At 44.5% G+C, this 18623-nt stretch overlaps 1 protein-coding gene across 2 annotated transcripts in view; it reads right to left on the bottom strand.

Annotated features, from left to right (window-relative positions):
- Nucleotides 1-992: 992 nt before the first annotated feature.
- The window catches only part of LOC124010957 (proton-coupled amino acid transporter 1-like), a 62464-nt gene continuing 44833 nt past the window's right edge, over nt 993-18623 (bottom strand). For both annotated transcript variants that reach the window (XM_046323793.1, XM_046323794.1), the window contains exon 12: nt 993-1516. In XM_046323793.1, the coding sequence (XP_046179749.1) occupies nt 1242-1516 (275 nt within the window). In that variant the 3' untranslated portion in view covers nt 993-1241. The remainder of the gene's footprint in view (nt 1517-18623) is intronic.

Below are 18623 nucleotides of genomic sequence, written 5' to 3'. Positions count from 1 at the left end.
GTGATTGTCAGACTACAGGTTGTAGTGTTCTGATAGTCATATTAAACACGGTATGTCATTTACCATTCTATTGGAAATACTGTAGTTAAAACAAGGCCTATATAGAATTATGATATGAATCAAAATGGAACTTAACTGTTATTTAAATGCTATTTTATCACTTGGACAACTTCCAGGATGTATTTCAACAGAACGTCGAACAAGAATGAGTATTTCTATTAGTACCTATTAATATTTCTATTATTACCTATTAGTATTTCTATTAGTACTTCTATTAGTACCTTGTTTTAACAATAATACATGTTACGAGAATGTGATTGCTCAATATTCAATGATTTGGTTAAATTATTCAACATAAAATAATAAAACATGTAAGATGGGTGCTCTTGCGGCATGGAAAAGTAAAAAAATATATATAAAAAAGTACATCATAAAAATAAGAATTTAAAAACATGGAAGCTCATAAGGCACAGAGAGAATGAAGCTCGTGTCATAGGGCGGAAACCATTGGACCAGCGCCGTCCGGGTTTGGCCGGAGTAGGCCGCCATTGGGCGGCAGGGTAGCCTAGTGGTTAGAGCGTTGGACTAGTAACCGAAAGGTTGCAAGTTCAAATCCCCGAGCTGACAAGGTACAAATCTGTCATTCTGCCCCTGAACAGGCAGTTCACCCACTGTTCCTAGGCCGTCATTGAAAATAAGAATTTGTCCTTAACTGACTTGCCTAGTAAAATAAAGGTAAAATTAAATTAAAAATTTAAATTGTAAATAAGAATGTTACTTAACTGACTTGCCTAGTTAAATAATGGTAAAATTAAATTTAAATTAAAAATTGTAAATAAGAATTTGTCCTTAACTGACTTGCCTAGTAAAATAAAGGTTAAATAGAATAAAATGTGTTGGCTATACGGTTACTGTAACAATTAGTTGGTTTACACTTATATTCAATTAAATAATTGCTCCACAGCGACCAATAACCACAACAGTAAGCAGACTCACAATATCAATAAATGTTTAATCAATGGACAATAGAGCAAGTGAGAAAAACACACGTTTGAAGTCAGGGTGAAGACATCTTTTAACTGCGATCGTTTGACAGCAGTGGAGGCTGGTGTCACTAAATCCAAGGAAGGTACCATCCATACTAAAATGAGTCTGTCTTCAGATTTTATCCACCCGCCAGCCTTCACTGTTTGCCAGACCCAACTACTGTCAAGATATCCTCCTCTTCCTCACTAGATCTCTCACTGGACCTGGAAGAAGGTCACATCCAGATTGTCATGTCTGCCGTTGCGTTTGATGATCTCTGTGATGGATATATAGGTGCCGGTGATGAAGCCGAGGAAGCCGATGACAGAGATCAGGGTGTTCTTGACGATGACCCAGGGAGACAGACCTTCGTTGTGGTAGGTGAGGATCTGGAGGAGTGGTGGGAAGATGAGAGCCAGGAAACTGCTGCTGACGGACCCCACTAAGGAGATGACCAGGTCCAGCTGGGGGACCAATATGGCCAGGACACCTGGGGAGAAAGAGACAGAACCATTACATCCCGTGTGGGGGGGACAGAACCATTACATCCTCTGGGGGGGGACAGAACCACATCTCTTGCTCTATACAGGTAGGGTGAGGGGTCAGGGGTCGAGGATGAGATGAGACACAAATGAACACACAGTCGCCTCTTTCTCTTACCTGGGGTGGTAGGAAGGGGTGAGGGGGAATGAAATGAACACACAGTCGCCTCTTTCTCTTACCTGGGGTGGTAGGAAGGGGTGAGGGGGAATGAAATGAACACACAGTCGCCTCTTTCTCTTTCCTGGGGTGGTAGGAAGGGGTGAGGGGGAATGAAATGAACACACAGTCACCTCTTTCTCTTTCCTGGGGTGGTAGGAAGGGGTGAGGGGGAATGAAATGAACACAGTCACCTCTTTCTCTTTCCTGGGGTGGTAGGAAGGGGTGAGGGGGAATGAAATGAACACAGTCACCTCTTTCTCTTTCCTGGGGTGGTAGGAAGGGGTGAGGGGGAATGAAATGAACAGTCACCTCTTTCTCTTTCCTGGGGTGGTAGGAAGGGGTGAGGGGGAATGAAATGAACACACAGTCACCTCTTTCTCTTTCCTGGGGTGGTAGGAAGGGGTGAGGGGGAATGAAATGAACACAGTCACCTCTTTCTCTTTCCTGGGGTGGTAGGAAGGGGTGAGGGGGAATGAAATGAACACACAGTCACCTCTTTCTCTTTCCTGGGGTGGTAGGAAGGGGTGAGGGGGAATGAAATGAACACAGTCACCTCTCTCTTTCCTGGGGTGGTAGGAAGGGGTGAGGGGGAATGAAATGAACACACAGTCACCTCTTTCTCTTTCCTGGGGTGGTAGGAAGGGGTGAGGGGGAATGAAATGAACACACAGTCACCTCTTTCTCTTTCCTGGGGTGGTAGGAAGGGGTGAGGGGGAATGAAATGAACACACAGTCACCTCTTTCTCTTTCCTGGGGTGGTAGGAAGGGGTGAGGGGGAATGAAATGAACACACAGTCGCCTCTCTCTTTCCTGGGGTGGTAGGAAGGGGTGAGGGGGAATGAAATGAACACACAGTCACCTCTTTCTCTTTCCTGGGGTGGTAGGAAGGGGTGAGGGGGAATGAAATTAACAGCGGAAGCATAATTGTTATTGACTGTGTTTTCCATTGTTATTGACTGTGTTTTCCATTGTTATTGACTGTGTTTTCCATTGTTATTGACTGTGTTTTCCATTGTTATTGACTGTGTTTTCCATTGTTATTGACTGTGTTTTCCATTGTTATTGACTGTGTTTTCCATTGTTATTGACTGTGTTTTCCATTGTTATTGACTGTGTTTTCCATTGTTATTGACTGTGTTTTCCATTAGATGCACTATTGTTAAGTGACTGTCCCACTGGATGTCATAAGGTGAATGCACCAATTTGTAAGTCGCTCTGGATAAGAGCGTCTGCTAAATGACTTAAATGTAAATGTTAAATGTAAATGTAATGTCTGTGGGGCTGGTTGGTGGCCTTCCAGTGCTAGGAGACAACTGGGGATCACCCATCTTCATCTGTTGCTAAGGAGATTGATGTGATGTGATGTGAAAAGGAACAGGGGAGGGGCAGCTGTGGCAGCCCAAATAAGTTGAGTTGCCGTGCCAATGTCACGCTCTTCCACTACCCAGCTCCTCTCTGATCTCCTCACAAACCAACCACCTAACGAGACGCTCGGAGAGAGAGCGAAACCAATCAGTTCCCTTAAAAGCCCGGTGAACACTTTCCTTATATTGAGTTACACCCCCTTTCCCTCAGAACAGCCTCAATTCCTCAGTGCATGAACTCTACAAGGAGTTGAAAGTGTTCCACAGGGATGCTGGCCCATGTTGACTCCAATGCTTCCCATAGTTGTGTTAAGTTGGCTGGATCCCATTGGGTAGTGGACCATTCTTGGAAAAACCCAGCAGCGTTGCAGTCCTTGACACAAACTAGTGCGCCTGGCACCTACTACCATACTCCGTTCAAAGGCACTTAAATATTTTGCCCATTCACTCTCTGAATGTCAGACGTTCACAATCCATGTCTCAGTTGTCTCAAGGCTTCATTTGGTTTTTTTTAACCAGTCTCCTCTCCTTAAATCTACACTGATTGAAATGGATTTAACAAGTGACATTAATAAGGGATCATAGCTTCACCTGGTCAGCCTGTCATGGAAAGAGCAGCTGTTCCTGATGTTTTATACACTCAGTATATTTTCAACATTATGAGGTTGATATAATACTGTGCAATTTTGAAAATATAATAATGCCCTTTTAGTCTAAGAGCTGATTGAAAATAATGCCTGAAATTTCAGCCTGTTTTGGTGGGAGGGAGTTTTGGCCTTCCATGGTGACATCAATGAATTAATAGAAAACAAGAAAGAGTTCCAAACCTCTCTTCCAATAACAGATCATTTTGCAAAGTTGTCATCAAGTAAAAGGATGGCTACTTTGAAGAATTTAAAATATATTTTGATTTGTTTAACACTTTTTTGGTTACTACATGATTCCATATGTGATATTTCATAGTTTTGATGTCTTCACTATTATTATACAATGTAGAAAATATTAACAATAAAGAAAAACCCTTAAATGAGTAGGTGTGTCCAAATATTTGACTGGTACCTTATGCATGTACAGGTTGTGTTGTGTGGAATCTGTGACAAGGATAATATGACAAAACAGGGAGACAACCTTCACGTTCACTGTTGCAGCAGGTAGCCTCATGGTTAGAGCGTTGGACTAGTAACCGAAAGGTTGCAAGACCGAATCCCTGAGCCAACAAGGTAAAAATCTGTTGTTCTGCCCCTGAACAAGGCAGTTAACCCTCTTCGTGACTGTCTTGGTGTGTTTGAACCATGGTAGTTTGTTGGTAATGTGGACCCCAAGGAACTTTTTTTTAAACTCGACCCACTCCACTTCAGCCCCGTCAATGTTAAAATGAGGGCCTGTTTGGCTCGTCTTTTTCTGTAGGTCCACGATCAGCTTCTTTGTCTAGCTCACAATGAGGGAGAGATTGATGTGAGTCATGACCAGCCTTTCAAAGCCCTTCCTGGCTACCTACGTGAGTGCTACGGGGCGTAATCATTTAGGCAGGTTACCTTCCCTTTCTTCGGCGCAGGTCTTGCTCACATGTGCTACGGAGAGCGTGATCACACAATCATCTTGAACAGCTGGTGCTCTCATGCATGCTTCAGTGTTGCTTGCCTTGAAGCCAGTATAAAAAGGCATTTAGCTCATCTGGTAGGCTTGCGTAACTGAACAGCACGCAGCTGGGGTTCCCTTTGTAGTTCCTAATAGTTTGCAAGCCCTGCCACATCCTTAATCCTGTATTGACGCTCTGCCTGTTTGATGGTTCGTCCGAGGGCATTGCGGAATTTCTTATAAGTGTCCGGATTAGTGTTCCGCTCCTTGAAAGCGGCAACTCTAGCCTTTAGCTCGGTGCAGATGTTGCCTGTAATCCATGGCTTCTGGTTGGGATATGTACGTACGGTCACGGTGGGACGACGCCGTCGATGCACTTCTTAATGAAGCCGGTGACTGATTCTTTAATATTAGACATCGCGCACCAGCTGTTAATGACAAATAGACACGCATTCCAACCCCTTGTCTTACCAGACGTAGCTGTCCTGTCCTGCCGATGCACGGAAAACCCAGCCAGCTCTAGTATTTGTGTCGTCGTTTAGCCACGACTCAGTGAAACAAGATATTTAAAAAATGTATTTCCTGTTGTTAGGTTAATCTCGAACGGAGATAATCTAGTTTATTCTCCAGTGATTGGCCAATAGAACGGATGGTGGAGGCGGGTTACCCACTCGCCGACAAATTCTCAAAAGGAACCCCTATTTCTGTCTTTTCTTCATGCGAATGATGGGGATTTGAGCTTGGTCTTGGGAAAGCAGTATATCCTTCGCGTTGGACCGGCGCCATTACATTTAAAATGATTTTCAATGTCCGTAGTTTATGCCTGCCCATACCATAATCCAACCATGGGGCACTCTGTTCACAACGTTGACACCAGCAAACCGCTCACCCACACCACGCCATACACATGGGTCTGCGGTTGTGAGGCCAGTTGGATGTACTGCCAAATTCTCTAAACAACGAAGACGGCTTATGGTAGAGAAATTAACATGAAATTCTCTGGCGACAGCTCTGGTGAACATTCCTGCAGTCAGCATGCCAATTACACAATCCCTCAAAACTTGAGACATATGTAGCAATGTGTTATGTGACAAAACTGCATATTTTAGAGTGGCCTTTTATTATCCCCAGCACAAGGTGCACCTGTGTAATGCTTGTGCTTTTTAATCAGCTTCTTGATATGTTTCACCGGACAGGTGGATGGATTATCTTGGTAAAGGAGAAATTCTCACGTAAACATATTTGTGCCCAAAATTTGAGAGAAATACATTTTTTGTGCGTTTGGCAAACTTCTCAGATCTTTTATTTCATCTCATGAAACATGGGACCAACACTTTACATGTTGTGTATACCCTTTTCAGGATACCACGGTTTACTGCCCCTTCTGGAGGATTTGGGTACCCATATAAAACAGGATAAAAAAATTCAAAAGTTGCTAATATATGCATATAGAAAATATTATCGAATAGAAAACACTAACGCTTCTAAAACCGTTTAAATTTTGTCTCTATGTAAAGCAGAAGTGTCAGGGCATGCATTCTCCCAAAATCTCTCGTCATGGAAAAAGTTGCCCCGACTTTGACGTCATCTTAAACGCACTTCCCAAAATGCTACAGCTCTGAGAACAGTTTCTACGTGTTCAGCGTGAAGCCTGCTTTCTATGAGGCGTGTCATTGTGTGAATCGCGCGCTCACGAGACGTTGAGCGTGCCGAAAGGTCTTGTTCACGCCAAAAAAAAGTGCCCTGTATGCGCGCTCTGCTCCCGCTCTCTCTTTTCATCAGGATCAATGACAAGACGTGTGTGTTTAGCTTCGTCCTCAAAATTGCTGTACACCTTTATAACATGTTAAAGCTTAATTATGAACATAGTTTGACAAGTTTACTCGACATATGATATATATTTTCGACGTTTTGGTGCGCATCCACTTGAATTTTGCCTACATTTTGACCAAAATGAGGCTATTTTGAGAACCGAAAGACGCAGACTTGAAAACTAAAGGCTGTTTTTGGTAAGTATAATTCCTTCCAGGTCTTTTGATGGAAGAACAGCAAAGGTAAGGGAATATTTATGTGTTTTTTGGGTTTCTGTCGACTCCAAGATAGAGGAGCCAGAATGCTACATTTTGGAGCGCCGACTCCCTATTATAGCCTAGTAAACGCAAAATGTAATGTTAGAAATAAAAGTAACAAAGCGTTTGCATTTAGAAGAAGTGTATCTTCCTATACATATGTAAAACATGCATATTTAGTCAAAGTTTATGATGTGTATTCCTTGTTAGCTGATGTTATCTGCCGGAGCTATCGTCATTTCTCCGGACATTTTAGTAGCATTTTTTGAACGATGCATCATTGTAAACAGAGATTTATGGATATATATAGCATATTATTGGAAAAAAATGAATGTACTGTGTAACATGTTATATTACTGTCATCTGATGAAGATTTCAAAAGGTTAGTGAAATTATTTTTCTTTTAATCCTGCGTTTGTCGATTGCATATTTTTTCCTACTTGGCTATGCTAATGAGCTATGTCTGCGGTGGTGGTTTGACATAAATATGTGCTATGTTTTTGCCGTAAAACATTTTAGAAATCTGACTTGCTGGCTAGATAAACAACTTGTTTATCTTTCATTTGAGCTATTTTACTTGTTAATGTGTGGAGGTTAAATATTTTTAGGAATATTTTTGCGCATTGTGCGTTATGGTAATGAGCTTGAGCTGTAGTCACGCTACTCGCACAGGAATGGGAGTCTTAAAAGGATATACACTGCTCAAAAAAATAAAAGGGAACACTTTGTAACAACACAATGTAACTCCAAGTCAATCACACTTCTGTGAAAACAAACTGTCCACTTAGGAAGCAACACAAACATTTCACATGCTGTTGTGCAAATGGAATAGACAACAGGTGGAAATTACATGCAATTAGCAAGACACCCCCAATAAAGGAGTGGTTCTGCAGGTGGCGACCACAGACCACTTCTCAGTTCCTATGCTTTCTGGCTGATGTTTTGGTCACTTTTGAATGCTGGCGGTGCTTTCACTCTAGTGGTAGCATGAGACGCAGTCCACAACCCACACAAGAGGCTCAGTTAGTGCAGCTCATCCAGGATGGCACATCAATGCGAGCTGTGGCAAGAAGGTTTGCTGTGTCTGTCAGCGCAGTGTCCAGAGCATGGAGGCGCTACCAGGAGACAGGCCAGTACATCAGGAGACGTGGAGGCCGTAGGAGGGCAACAACCCAGCAGCAGGACCGCTACCTCCGCCTTTGTGCAAGGAGGAGCAGGATGAGCACTGCCAGAGCCCTGCAAAATGACCTCCAGCAGGCCACAAATGTGCATGTGTCTGCTCAAAAGGTCAGAAACAGACTCCATGAGGGTGGTATGAGGGCCCGACGTCCACAGGTGGGGGTTGTGCTTACAGCCCAACACCGTGCAGGATGTTTGGCATTTGCCAGAGAACACCAAGATTGGCAAATTCGTCACTGGCGCCCGTGCTCTTCACAGATGAAAGCAGGTTCACACTGAGCACATGTGACAGACATGACAGAGTCTGGAGACGCCGTAGAGAACGTTCTGCTGCCTGCAACATCCTCCAGCATGACCGGTTTGGTGGTGGGTCAGTCATGGTGTGGGGTGGCATTTCTTTGGGGGCGCATGTGCTCGCCAGAGGTAGCCTGACTGCCATTAGGTACCGAGATGAGATCCTCAGACCCCTTGTGAGACCATATGCTGGTTCGGTTGGCCCTGGGTTCCTCCTAATGCAAGACAATGCTAGACCTCATGTGGCTGGAGTGTGTCAGCAGTTCCTGCAAGAGGAAGGCATTGATGCTATGGACTGGCCCGCCCGTTCCCCAGACCTGAATCCAATTGAGCACATCTGGGACATCATGTCTCGCTCCATCCACCAACGCCACGTTGCACCACAGACTGTCCAGGAGTTGGCGGATGCTTTCGTCCAGGTCTGGGAGGATATCCCTCAGGAGACCATCTGCCACCTCATCAGGAGCATGCTCAGGCATTGTAGGGAGGTCATACAGGCACTTGGAGGCCACACACACTACTGAGCCTAATTTTGACTTGATTTAAGGACATTACAGCAAATTTGGATCAGCCTGTAGTGTGGTTTTCCACTATAATTTTGAGTGCGACTCCAAATCCAGACCGCCATGGGTTGATAAATTTAATTTCCATTGATCATTTGTGTGATTTTGTTGTCAGCACATTCAACTATGTAAAGAAAAAGTATTTAATAAGAATATTTAATTCATTCAGATCTAGGATGTGTTATTTTAGTGTTCCCTTTATTTTTTTGAGCAGTGTATTTTTGTTCAGTTTATATCTCTCAACGGGAGGGATAAATAAATTAAAATGTTCCCTGCTCAGTGTTCATGTACATTTATTGTGAAACCATGATTGAAATAATTGCATGTATACATTTTGGGTACTATGGGTATAATAGAAGCAGCAAGTTTGTCAAAGACAGGCTCATTTGCTATTTTTAGTTTGTGTTTCTTTATTCTCAACACAGGGCTCTTGTCAGGTTTATTCACAACACAGAGAAATGCCTTTTCTACAGTTAATCTACTCGTTACAGCTTAACTTTCAATCTAACATGGTCTGAGAGAGACAGAGGAGAAGAGCTACCATGGCTGAGAGAGACAGAGGAGAAGAGCTACCATGGCTGAGAGAGACAGAGGTGAAGAGCTACCATGGCTGAGAGAGACAGAGGAGAAGAGCTACCATGGCTGAGAGAGACAGAGGAGAAGAGCTACCATGGCTGAGAGAGACAGAGGAGAAGAGCTACCATGGCTGAGAGAGACAGAGGAGAAGAGCTACCATGGCTGAGAGAGAAAGAGGAGAAGAGCTACCATGGCTGAGAGAGACAGAGGAGAAGAGCTACCATGGCTGAGAGAGACAGGAGGAGAAGAGCTACCATGGCTGAGAGAGAAAGGAGGAGAAGAGCTACCATGGCTGAGAGAGACAGGAGGAGAAGAGCTACCATGGATGAGAGAGACAGAGGAGAAGAGCTACCATGGCTGAGAGAGACAGAGGAGAATCAAATCAAATCAAATTTATTTATATAGCCCTTCGTACATCAGCTGATATCTCAAAGTGCTGTACAGAAACCCAGCCTAAAACCCCAAACAGCAAACAATGCAGAAGAGCTACCATGGCTGAGAGAGACAGAGAAGAAGAGCTACCATGGCTGAGAGAGAAAGGAGGAGAAGAGCTACCATGGCTGAGCGAGACAGAGGAGAAGAGCTACCATGGCTGAGAGAGTGAGAACGCCTGAGAGAGTGAGAGAAGAAGAGCACCCACACAGGGGTGAAAATCAGTTCAGGCTGGTCGCATGCAATCTGCACGTTTTTCAAATGCAGACACATTCTCTAAAATGTACGAACAAGCGCCACCCACTAATCACAGTATCATCAATGGACACACGGACAGCAAATGCTTTTAAGAAGTACCTAACCAACACAACATATAATTTTCATCAGATCAGATGCACTGCTATGACTAAAAACCTCAACACAGGAATGCCTATGCACAGTAGAACTGAAAACGCACACTAGATAGGCCATTGGAGCGACCTTTACCCTTTCCTCCCTGCATTCTCTGAACCCTCAGAGACCTTCCGTGTTCTTTAACCCAGGTGTCACTTTGATTTTGGGGTACGTTCTCTTCGTGAGGGAAGAAGAGAGGACAAATGAGAAGGGATTAGGTTGTAAGTCGCTCTGGATAAGAGCGTCTGCTAAATGACTTAAATGTAAATGTGTGCAGAGGGTCTGTTGCCCTTCCTAGCTCTGTAGAGGGGTGACAGGGTGCATGTCTCTCTCTGTGTGTGTGTGTGTGTGTGTGTGTGTGTGTGTGTGTGTGTGTGTGTGTGTGTGTGTGTGGACACTATCCTCCTCAGATTGGTCGACCAGGTCCCGGATGCAAGGACACCCCCTCTGGTCGCGTGTCATGGCTCTCTGCCCCTGTCCTCTCAGACAAGTTAGAGGTCTAAGGAGGCTCACGCAACATCCGGTTTCCATCAAGAGACACAGCAACAGACACGCTAGCCTCATCATCCTGAGGCCTGCAGTACAGAGGTTTAGTACCCTGGGAATTATTGCCTTCCTCGTCCGCCATTTCACATTCATTCATTCATGATGAACCAGTTTGTTTTAATCTGAAAGATCACTTATCACAATATCATTGCACTAGTTGGCTGCACCAAAACTCCAGTATGTATATATTTTTTATTATACATAATAGCTTGTTCTCCATCTTCTTATTAATATATAATAATAATATATGCCATTTAGCAGACGCTTTTATCCAAAGCGACTTACAGTCATGTGTGCATACATTCTACGTATGGGTGGTCCCGGGGATCGAACCCACTACCCTGGCGTTACAAGCGCCATGCTCTACCAACTGAGCTACAGAAGGACCATTAAATAGGGCGCCAATTGATTTTCAGCACTTTTATTTCTATGATCAAAACTGGTTCTCTCATGGCTCTCACTCGTCTCTCTGCAGCAGATATATTTGGACCACGGAATGGCAATAAAATCACAGTATAGAATCGCAATACATATCCGCACATAATTATAATTAACATAATTATGGTGATAATATGGTATTGGTGAGGTACCTGACAATTCCCAGCCCTAAATGATACAACTAAACTTTATAAGTTTTGAATTTAATTCACTGTAATTAAGTTGTTTGAAATAAGTTTACAACACGTTTCTTGACAGTGTTTTGTAGCCCCTTTACAAGAAAGTTAGAAGTGCAACTAGAGATTTCTGATTGTATGCACCTTTTTCCTCGACTGAGAAAGACAAACCGTGTTCTGTTGTTGTTGTCGTCGTCCAGTTAGAAACAGACTACAAGCTCAAAAGAACTGGGAGCATAAAAGTAGATTATACCGAATAAATATCGCGTCAACCCAGCCACTCAACTCCATTGAACATACAGACAAACTTCTGGGATGAGACAAAGAGAGATGCAGAGCGCAACAAAGACAAGCCCATCTCCAGAGAATCCAGGATACAGATCTTTTGGTTTTCAATGTGAAAGGATCTATACAAAAGCCTTATATATATATATATATAACTCCATCCATTGAATGTAAAGTACAGCTAGCCAATGGAGAGAATGTGTCTTTGTGTTTTGGCCGTACATCGTACAAATCGGCTCATTCACTCGAATTAGCCGAGAAGCTACACTGAATAATCTAGAAAATGTCCCGCAGACAAAAAGTGGCACATACTGTACATGTAGTGCCTTATCAATATGTATTATGACAGCTAAGGGCAGAGCTCATCTGCATACCATGTTTCATACAATAACAATCAAACCAACAAGAGGAGAGAAAGACCTGGCAGTAAAGCAGAGGAGTAAAAGAAGAAGGGGAAGGACAGAGGACGGGGTGTTTCAGGGGTATGGAAGGACAGGGTGTTTCAGGGGTATGGAAGGACAGGGTGTTTCAGGGGCATGGAAGGACAGAGGACAGGGTGTTTCAGGGGTATGGAAGGACAGAGGACAGGGTGTTTCAGGGGTATGGAAGGACAGAGAGGACGGGGTGTTTCAGGGGTATGGAAGGACAGAGGACAGGGTGTTTCAGGGGTATGGAAGGACAGAGGACAGGGTGTTTCAGGGGCATGGAAGGACAGAGGACAGGGTGTTTCAGGGGCATGGAAGGACAGAGGACAGGGTGTTTCAGGGGTATGGAAGGACAGAGGACAGGGTGTTTCAGGGGTATGGAAGGACAGAGGACGGGGTGTTTCAGGGGTATGGAAGGACAGAGGACAGGGTGTTTCAGGGGTATGGAAGGACAGAGAGGACAGGGTGTTTCAGGGGTATGGAAGGACAGAGGACAGGGTGTTTCAGGGGTATGGAAGGACAGAGAGGACGGGGTGTTTCAGGGGTATGGAAGGACAGAGAGGACAGGGTGTTTCAGGGGTATGGAAGGACAGAGGACAGGGTGTTTCAGGGGTATGGAAGGACAGAGGACAGGGTGTTTCAGGGGTATGGAAGGACAGAGGACAGGGTGTTTCAGGGGTATGGAAGGACAGAGGACAGGGTGTTTCAGGGGTATGGAAGGACAGAGGACAGGGTGTTTCAGGGGTATGGAAGGACAGAGGACAGGGTGTTTCAGGGGTATGGAAGGACAGAGGACAGGGTGTTTCAGGGGTATGGAAGGACAGAGAGGACAGGGTGTTTCAGGGGTATGGAAGGACAGAGGACAGGGTGTTTCAGGGGTATGGAAGGACAGAGAGGACAGGGTGTTTCAGGGGTATGGAAGGACAGAGGACAGGGTGTTTCAGGGGTATGGAAGGACAGAGGACAGGGTGTTTCAGGGGTATGGAAGGACAGAGGACAGGGTGTTTCAGGGGTATGGAAGGACAGAGGACAGGGTGTTTCAGGGGTATGGAAGGACAGAGGACAGGGTGTTTCAGGGGTATGGAAGGACAGAGGACAGGGTGTTTCAGGGGTATGGAAGGACAGAGGACAGGGTGTTTCAGGGGTATGGAAGGACAGAGGACAGGGTGTTTCAGGGGTATGGAAGGACAGAGGACAGGGTGTTTCAGGGGTATGGAAGGACAGAGGACAGGGTGTTTCAGGGGTATGGAAGGACAGAGGACAGGGTGTTTCAGGGGTATGGAAGGACAGAGAGGACAGGGTGTTTCAGGGGTATGGAAGGACAGAGAGGACAGGGTGTTTCAGGGGTATGGAAGGACAGAGGACAGGGTGTTTCAGGGGTATGGAAGGACAGAGGACAGGGTGTTTCAGGGGTATGGAAGGACAGAGGACAGGGTGTTTCAGGGGTATGGAAGGACAGAGGACAGGGTGTTTCAGGGGTATGGAAGGACAGAGGACAGGGTGTTTCAGGGGTATGGAAGGACAGAGGACAGGGTGTTTCAGGGGTATGGAAGGACAGAGGACAGGGTGTTTCAGGGGTATGGAAGGACAGAGGACAGGGTGTTTCAGGGGTATGGAAGGACAGAGGACAGGGTGTTTCAGGGGTATGGAAGGACAGAGGACAGGGTGTTTCAGGGGTATGGAAGGACAGAGAGGACAGGGTGTTTCAGGGGTATGGAAGGACAGAGGACAGGGTGTTTCAGGGGTATGGAAGGACAGAGGACAGGGTGTTTCAGGGGTATGGAAGGATCAAGAGGTATGGAATGATCTGATACATGATGAGTGTGTTGAATCAAACAGCTGTTACAGCTCTTCAAAGGAACTGAGCAATTCTTCAGGGATTTCAAAATGGAAATTTAAAAGGAAATCTGCTGCCTCCTCAAACTTGAAGACATCACAGTGTGTTCTTTATCGTGTCCACAGGTTTAGAGTTAGGTAGCTAACTCTACCTCAAACATGGGGGTTGGATACTATGCCTAAATGAGGTTAGACTATGGTGGTGAGGTTTAAACTATCCCATTCAGAATACTAACTCAAAATGATCAAGTAGCCTAGTCTGGAGTTTGATGTCCCTAATCTTAAAGGAAAGCACTGATGTGGTGGCTCTTCAAGCTATACAATGTTGTAAAGGTCATTTAAATGTTGAGCAGGTAAATTGTAGTTCTTGTCAGCAGTACATTCTACAAAGGGAAACCGAGCCGCAAGCTGCCCAGTGACGCGAGTCTATCAGACAAGCTAAATGCCCTTGACGTTTGATGAAAGGCAAGCAACACTGAAGCATGCATGAGAGCACCAGCTGTTGAGGACGACTGTGTGATCATGCTCTCCGTAGCCGATGTGAGCAAGACGTTTAAACAGGTCAACAGTCACAAGGCCGTGGGTCCAGGGCGTGTACTCAGAGCATGCACGGACCAACCGGCAAGTGTCTTCACTGATATGTTCAACCTCTCCCTGACCGAGTCTGTAATACCTACATGTTTCAAGAAGACCACCATAGTCCCTGTGCCCAAGAAAGCCAAGGTAACCTGCCATAATGTCTATTGCCCTGTAGTACTCACATCTATATCCAAGAAATGCATTGAAAGGCTGGTTCGTGGCTCACATCAACACCATCCTCCCAGACCCACTCAAATTCGCATACCGCCCCAACAGATTCGCATACCGCCCCAACAGATCCTTAACAATCTCAATCGCACTCCACACTGCCCTTTTCCACCTGGACAGAAGGAACACCTATGTGTTCCTTTAGAATGCTGTTCATTGACTACAGCTCAGCGTTCAACACCATAGTGCAACAAAGCTCATCACAAAGCTAAGGACCCTGGGACTAAACACCTCCCTCTGCAACTGGATCCTGTTCACCAACGGCCTCCAAACAGACCCCCCATTAACATCGATGGGGCTGAAGTGGAGCGGGTCAAGAGTTTTAAATTCCTTGGTGTCCACATCACCAACAAACTACCATGGTCCAAACACACCAAGACAGTTGTGAAGAGGGCACAACAACCTTTTCCCTCTCAGGATACTGAAAATTTTGGCATGGGTCCCCAAATCCTCAAAGGGTTCTACAGCTGCACCATCGAGAGCTTGGTTTCATCAACGACTGGTATGGCAACTGCCTGGTATCTGACCGTAAGGCACTACAGAGGGTAGTGTGTTCAGCCCAGTACATCCCTGGGGCCAAGCTTCCTGCCATCCAGGACCTATATACTAGGCAGTGCCAAGAGGAAGGCCCAAAACAATTGTAAAAGACTGGTACCGCAAGTGGTACCGGCAAGTCTAGGACCAAAAGGCTCCTTAACAGCTTCTACCCCCATTCCATAAGACTGATGAACAATTAATCAACCACCCGTATAATTTACATGGACACCCCCCTTTGTTTTTACACTGCTGCTACTCGCTGTTTATTATCTATGCATAGTCACTTTACCCCTACCTACATGTACAAATTACCTCAACTAATCTGTAACCCTGCACATTGACTCAGTACCGGTACCCCCTGCATATAGGCCTTGTTTATATATTTTTTTAACTTTAGTTTATTTTCTAAATATTTTCTTACCCAACAATGCAGTTCAAGAAATAGAGTTAAGGGCTTGTAAGTAAGCATTAAGCAGTAAGGTTGTATTCAGCGCAATGTGACAAATAAAATTGGATTTGATTTTGGATTCGATGAAGTATATTTCAAAGCATCAGAACAGACCAGTGACCGTTTGAGGAACTCTGATCCACATACAACACAAGGAGTCAGAGTCTGAAGTTAGTCTAATGGTCACTTCACTAAACACCTACTTCTATAGATTATTACTCTGAGTCAGAGATTTTAGGTCAGCTGACTAAGTATCAATCCCAGATCTCACACCAAGCAACTGATTTTCAGTCTCAACAGTAGTACATGCAGACAAAGTGTTCATGTTTTTTTGTATATAACTAGGCGAGTCAATAAGAACAAAATTCTTATTTACAATGACTGCCTACCGAAGAGGAAAAAGTCCTCCTGAAAAATAAAAAATATAGGACAAAAATACACCACGACAAGAGAGACACCACCACAACACTACATAAAGAGAGACTTAAAGACAACAGAGTATGGTAGCAACACAACATGACTACAACACGGAAGCAACACAACATGATAACAACACGGTAGCAACACCAAAATGACTACAACACGGTAGCAACACCAACATGACTACAACACGGAAGCAACACCACATGATAACAACACGGTAGCAACACAACATGACTACAACACGGAAGCAACACAACATGATAACAACACGGTAGCAACACCAACATGACTACAACACGGTAGCAACACCAACATGACTACAACACGGTAGCAACACCAACATGACTACAACACGGTAGCAACACCAACATGACTACAACACGGTAGCAACATCAACATGACAACAACACGGTAGCAACATCAACATGACTACAACACGGTAGCAACACAACATGACTACAAAGGGCAGCAAACCAACATGACTACAACACGGTAGCAACACCAACATGACTACAACACGGTAGCAACATCAACATGACTACAACACGGTAGCAACACCAACATGACTACAACACGGTAGCAACATCAACATGACTACAACACGGTAGCAACACCAACATGACTACAACACGGTAGCAACATCAACATGACTACAACACGGTAGCAACACAACATGGTAGCAACACAACATGGTAGCAGCACAACATGGTAGCAGCACAACATGGTACAAACATGTTAGGCATAGACAACAGCACAAAGGGCAGAAAGTTAAGAGACAACAGCACAAAGGGCAGAAAGTTAGAGACAACAGCACAAAGGGCAGAAAGTTAGAGACAACAGCACAAAGGGCAGAAAGTTAGAGACAACACAACGTCACGAGAAGCAACATAGATAGCAGCGTGAAGACATTTTCAAATTCACAGATTTTTTTAATTACACCATTTCCCCCCCAGATATTGGTTGGGAAATTCAACAAGTGGCCTCTCGGCTCCTAGGAGCCATGCTGCAATGGTTACAATGCTGTTTGAAAAAGTCCTCTCTCATTAAGAACAAATGAACTGGGAGTTCAGTGTCCGTGCCAAAAGAAAGGAAGAAATTACAATTGTCTAGGACTACACCACATTCACCATAACTTTCTGCCATTCTACCAATTGCATGGCTATTATTAACAAGAGGAATCTGAAACTCAAGGCTCTTTTACAAGAGATGCCACCGAGAGAAAGAGAAAGTAACAGAGAGAGCGAAACAGAAATTGTCAGTGTTTCACAGAGAAATGTAAGGCAGCGAGAGAGAGAGAGAGCGAGAGAGAGCGAGAGAGAGCGAGAGAGAGCGAGAGAGAGAGAGAGAGAGAGAGAGAGAAATGAGAGAGAGAGAAATGTAAGGCAGAGAGAGAGAGAGAGAGAGAAATGTAAGGCAGAGAGAGAGAGAAATGTAAGGCAGAGAGAGAGAGAGAAAGAGAGAGAGAGAGAAATGTAAGGCAGAGAGAGAGAGAGAGAGAAATGTAAGGCAGAGAGAGAGAGAGAGAAATGTAAGGCAGAGAGAGAGAGAGAGAGAAATGTAAGGCAGAGAGAGAGAGAGAGAGAGAAATGTAAGGCAGAGAGAGAGAGAGAAATGTAAGGCAGAGAGAGAAATGTAAGGCAGAGAGAGAGAGAGAGCAAGCCACAGAGAGAGAAAGGGAGAGAGAGCGAGAGAGAGACCTCTCTGATGAGAATAGGCTACCCCTCCTGTTGGGGGAGGACGCAGAGAGCTGTGGGTTGGCAGCACACTACATTGCTGCCTGTCATAATACGAGGGACAGTGTCTGACAGACCAATCAACCTGCACATGTACTCTACTGTATGCTTATTGTTATTGTTCAATGTGTGGTTATTTTGACCCTTAGTTAATGTTGTTACTGTTGTCCCATTGACAATTTTGATTATCTTAATATTGTAAATATCCAAAGTAAGCTTGGCCAATATGTTCATTGTTACGTCATGCCAATAAAGCAAATTGAAGTTAAAATTGAGAGACACACACACACACACACACAGCGAAAGAGACACAGAGAGAAAGAGACACATTTGACCCCAATAACTACCGTGGGATATGCATCAACAGCAACCTCTGCATTATCATTAACAGCAGACCCGTGCATTTCCTCAATGAAAACAATGTACTGAGCAAATGTCAAATTGGCTTTTTACCAAATTACCATACAACAGACCACGTATTCACACTGCACACCCTAATTGACAAATAAACAAACCAAAACAAAGGCAAAGTCTTTTCATGCTTTGTTGATTTCAAAAAAGCCTTAGACTCAATTATAAATTATAAAATCCATGTACACAAACAACAAGTGTGCGGTTAAAATAGGCACATTTCTTCCCACAGGGCCGTGTTTTTTTATTTTTCTATTCTTTCTTTTCCTTCACTCTGCGGTCCAAATCATCCCAAACCATCTCATTTGGGTTGAGGTCAGGTGATTGTGGAGGCCAGGTCATCTGATACAGCACACCATCACTCTCCTTCTTGGCCAAATAG

This window comes from Oncorhynchus gorbuscha, linkage group LG23, assembly GCF_021184085.1.
Source record: "Oncorhynchus gorbuscha isolate QuinsamMale2020 ecotype Even-year linkage group LG23, OgorEven_v1.0, whole genome shotgun sequence".
In the NCBI taxonomy this organism is placed as follows: domain Eukaryota; kingdom Metazoa; phylum Chordata; class Actinopteri; order Salmoniformes; family Salmonidae; genus Oncorhynchus; species Oncorhynchus gorbuscha.
This window is presented reverse-complemented; position numbering and strand designations above follow the sequence as displayed.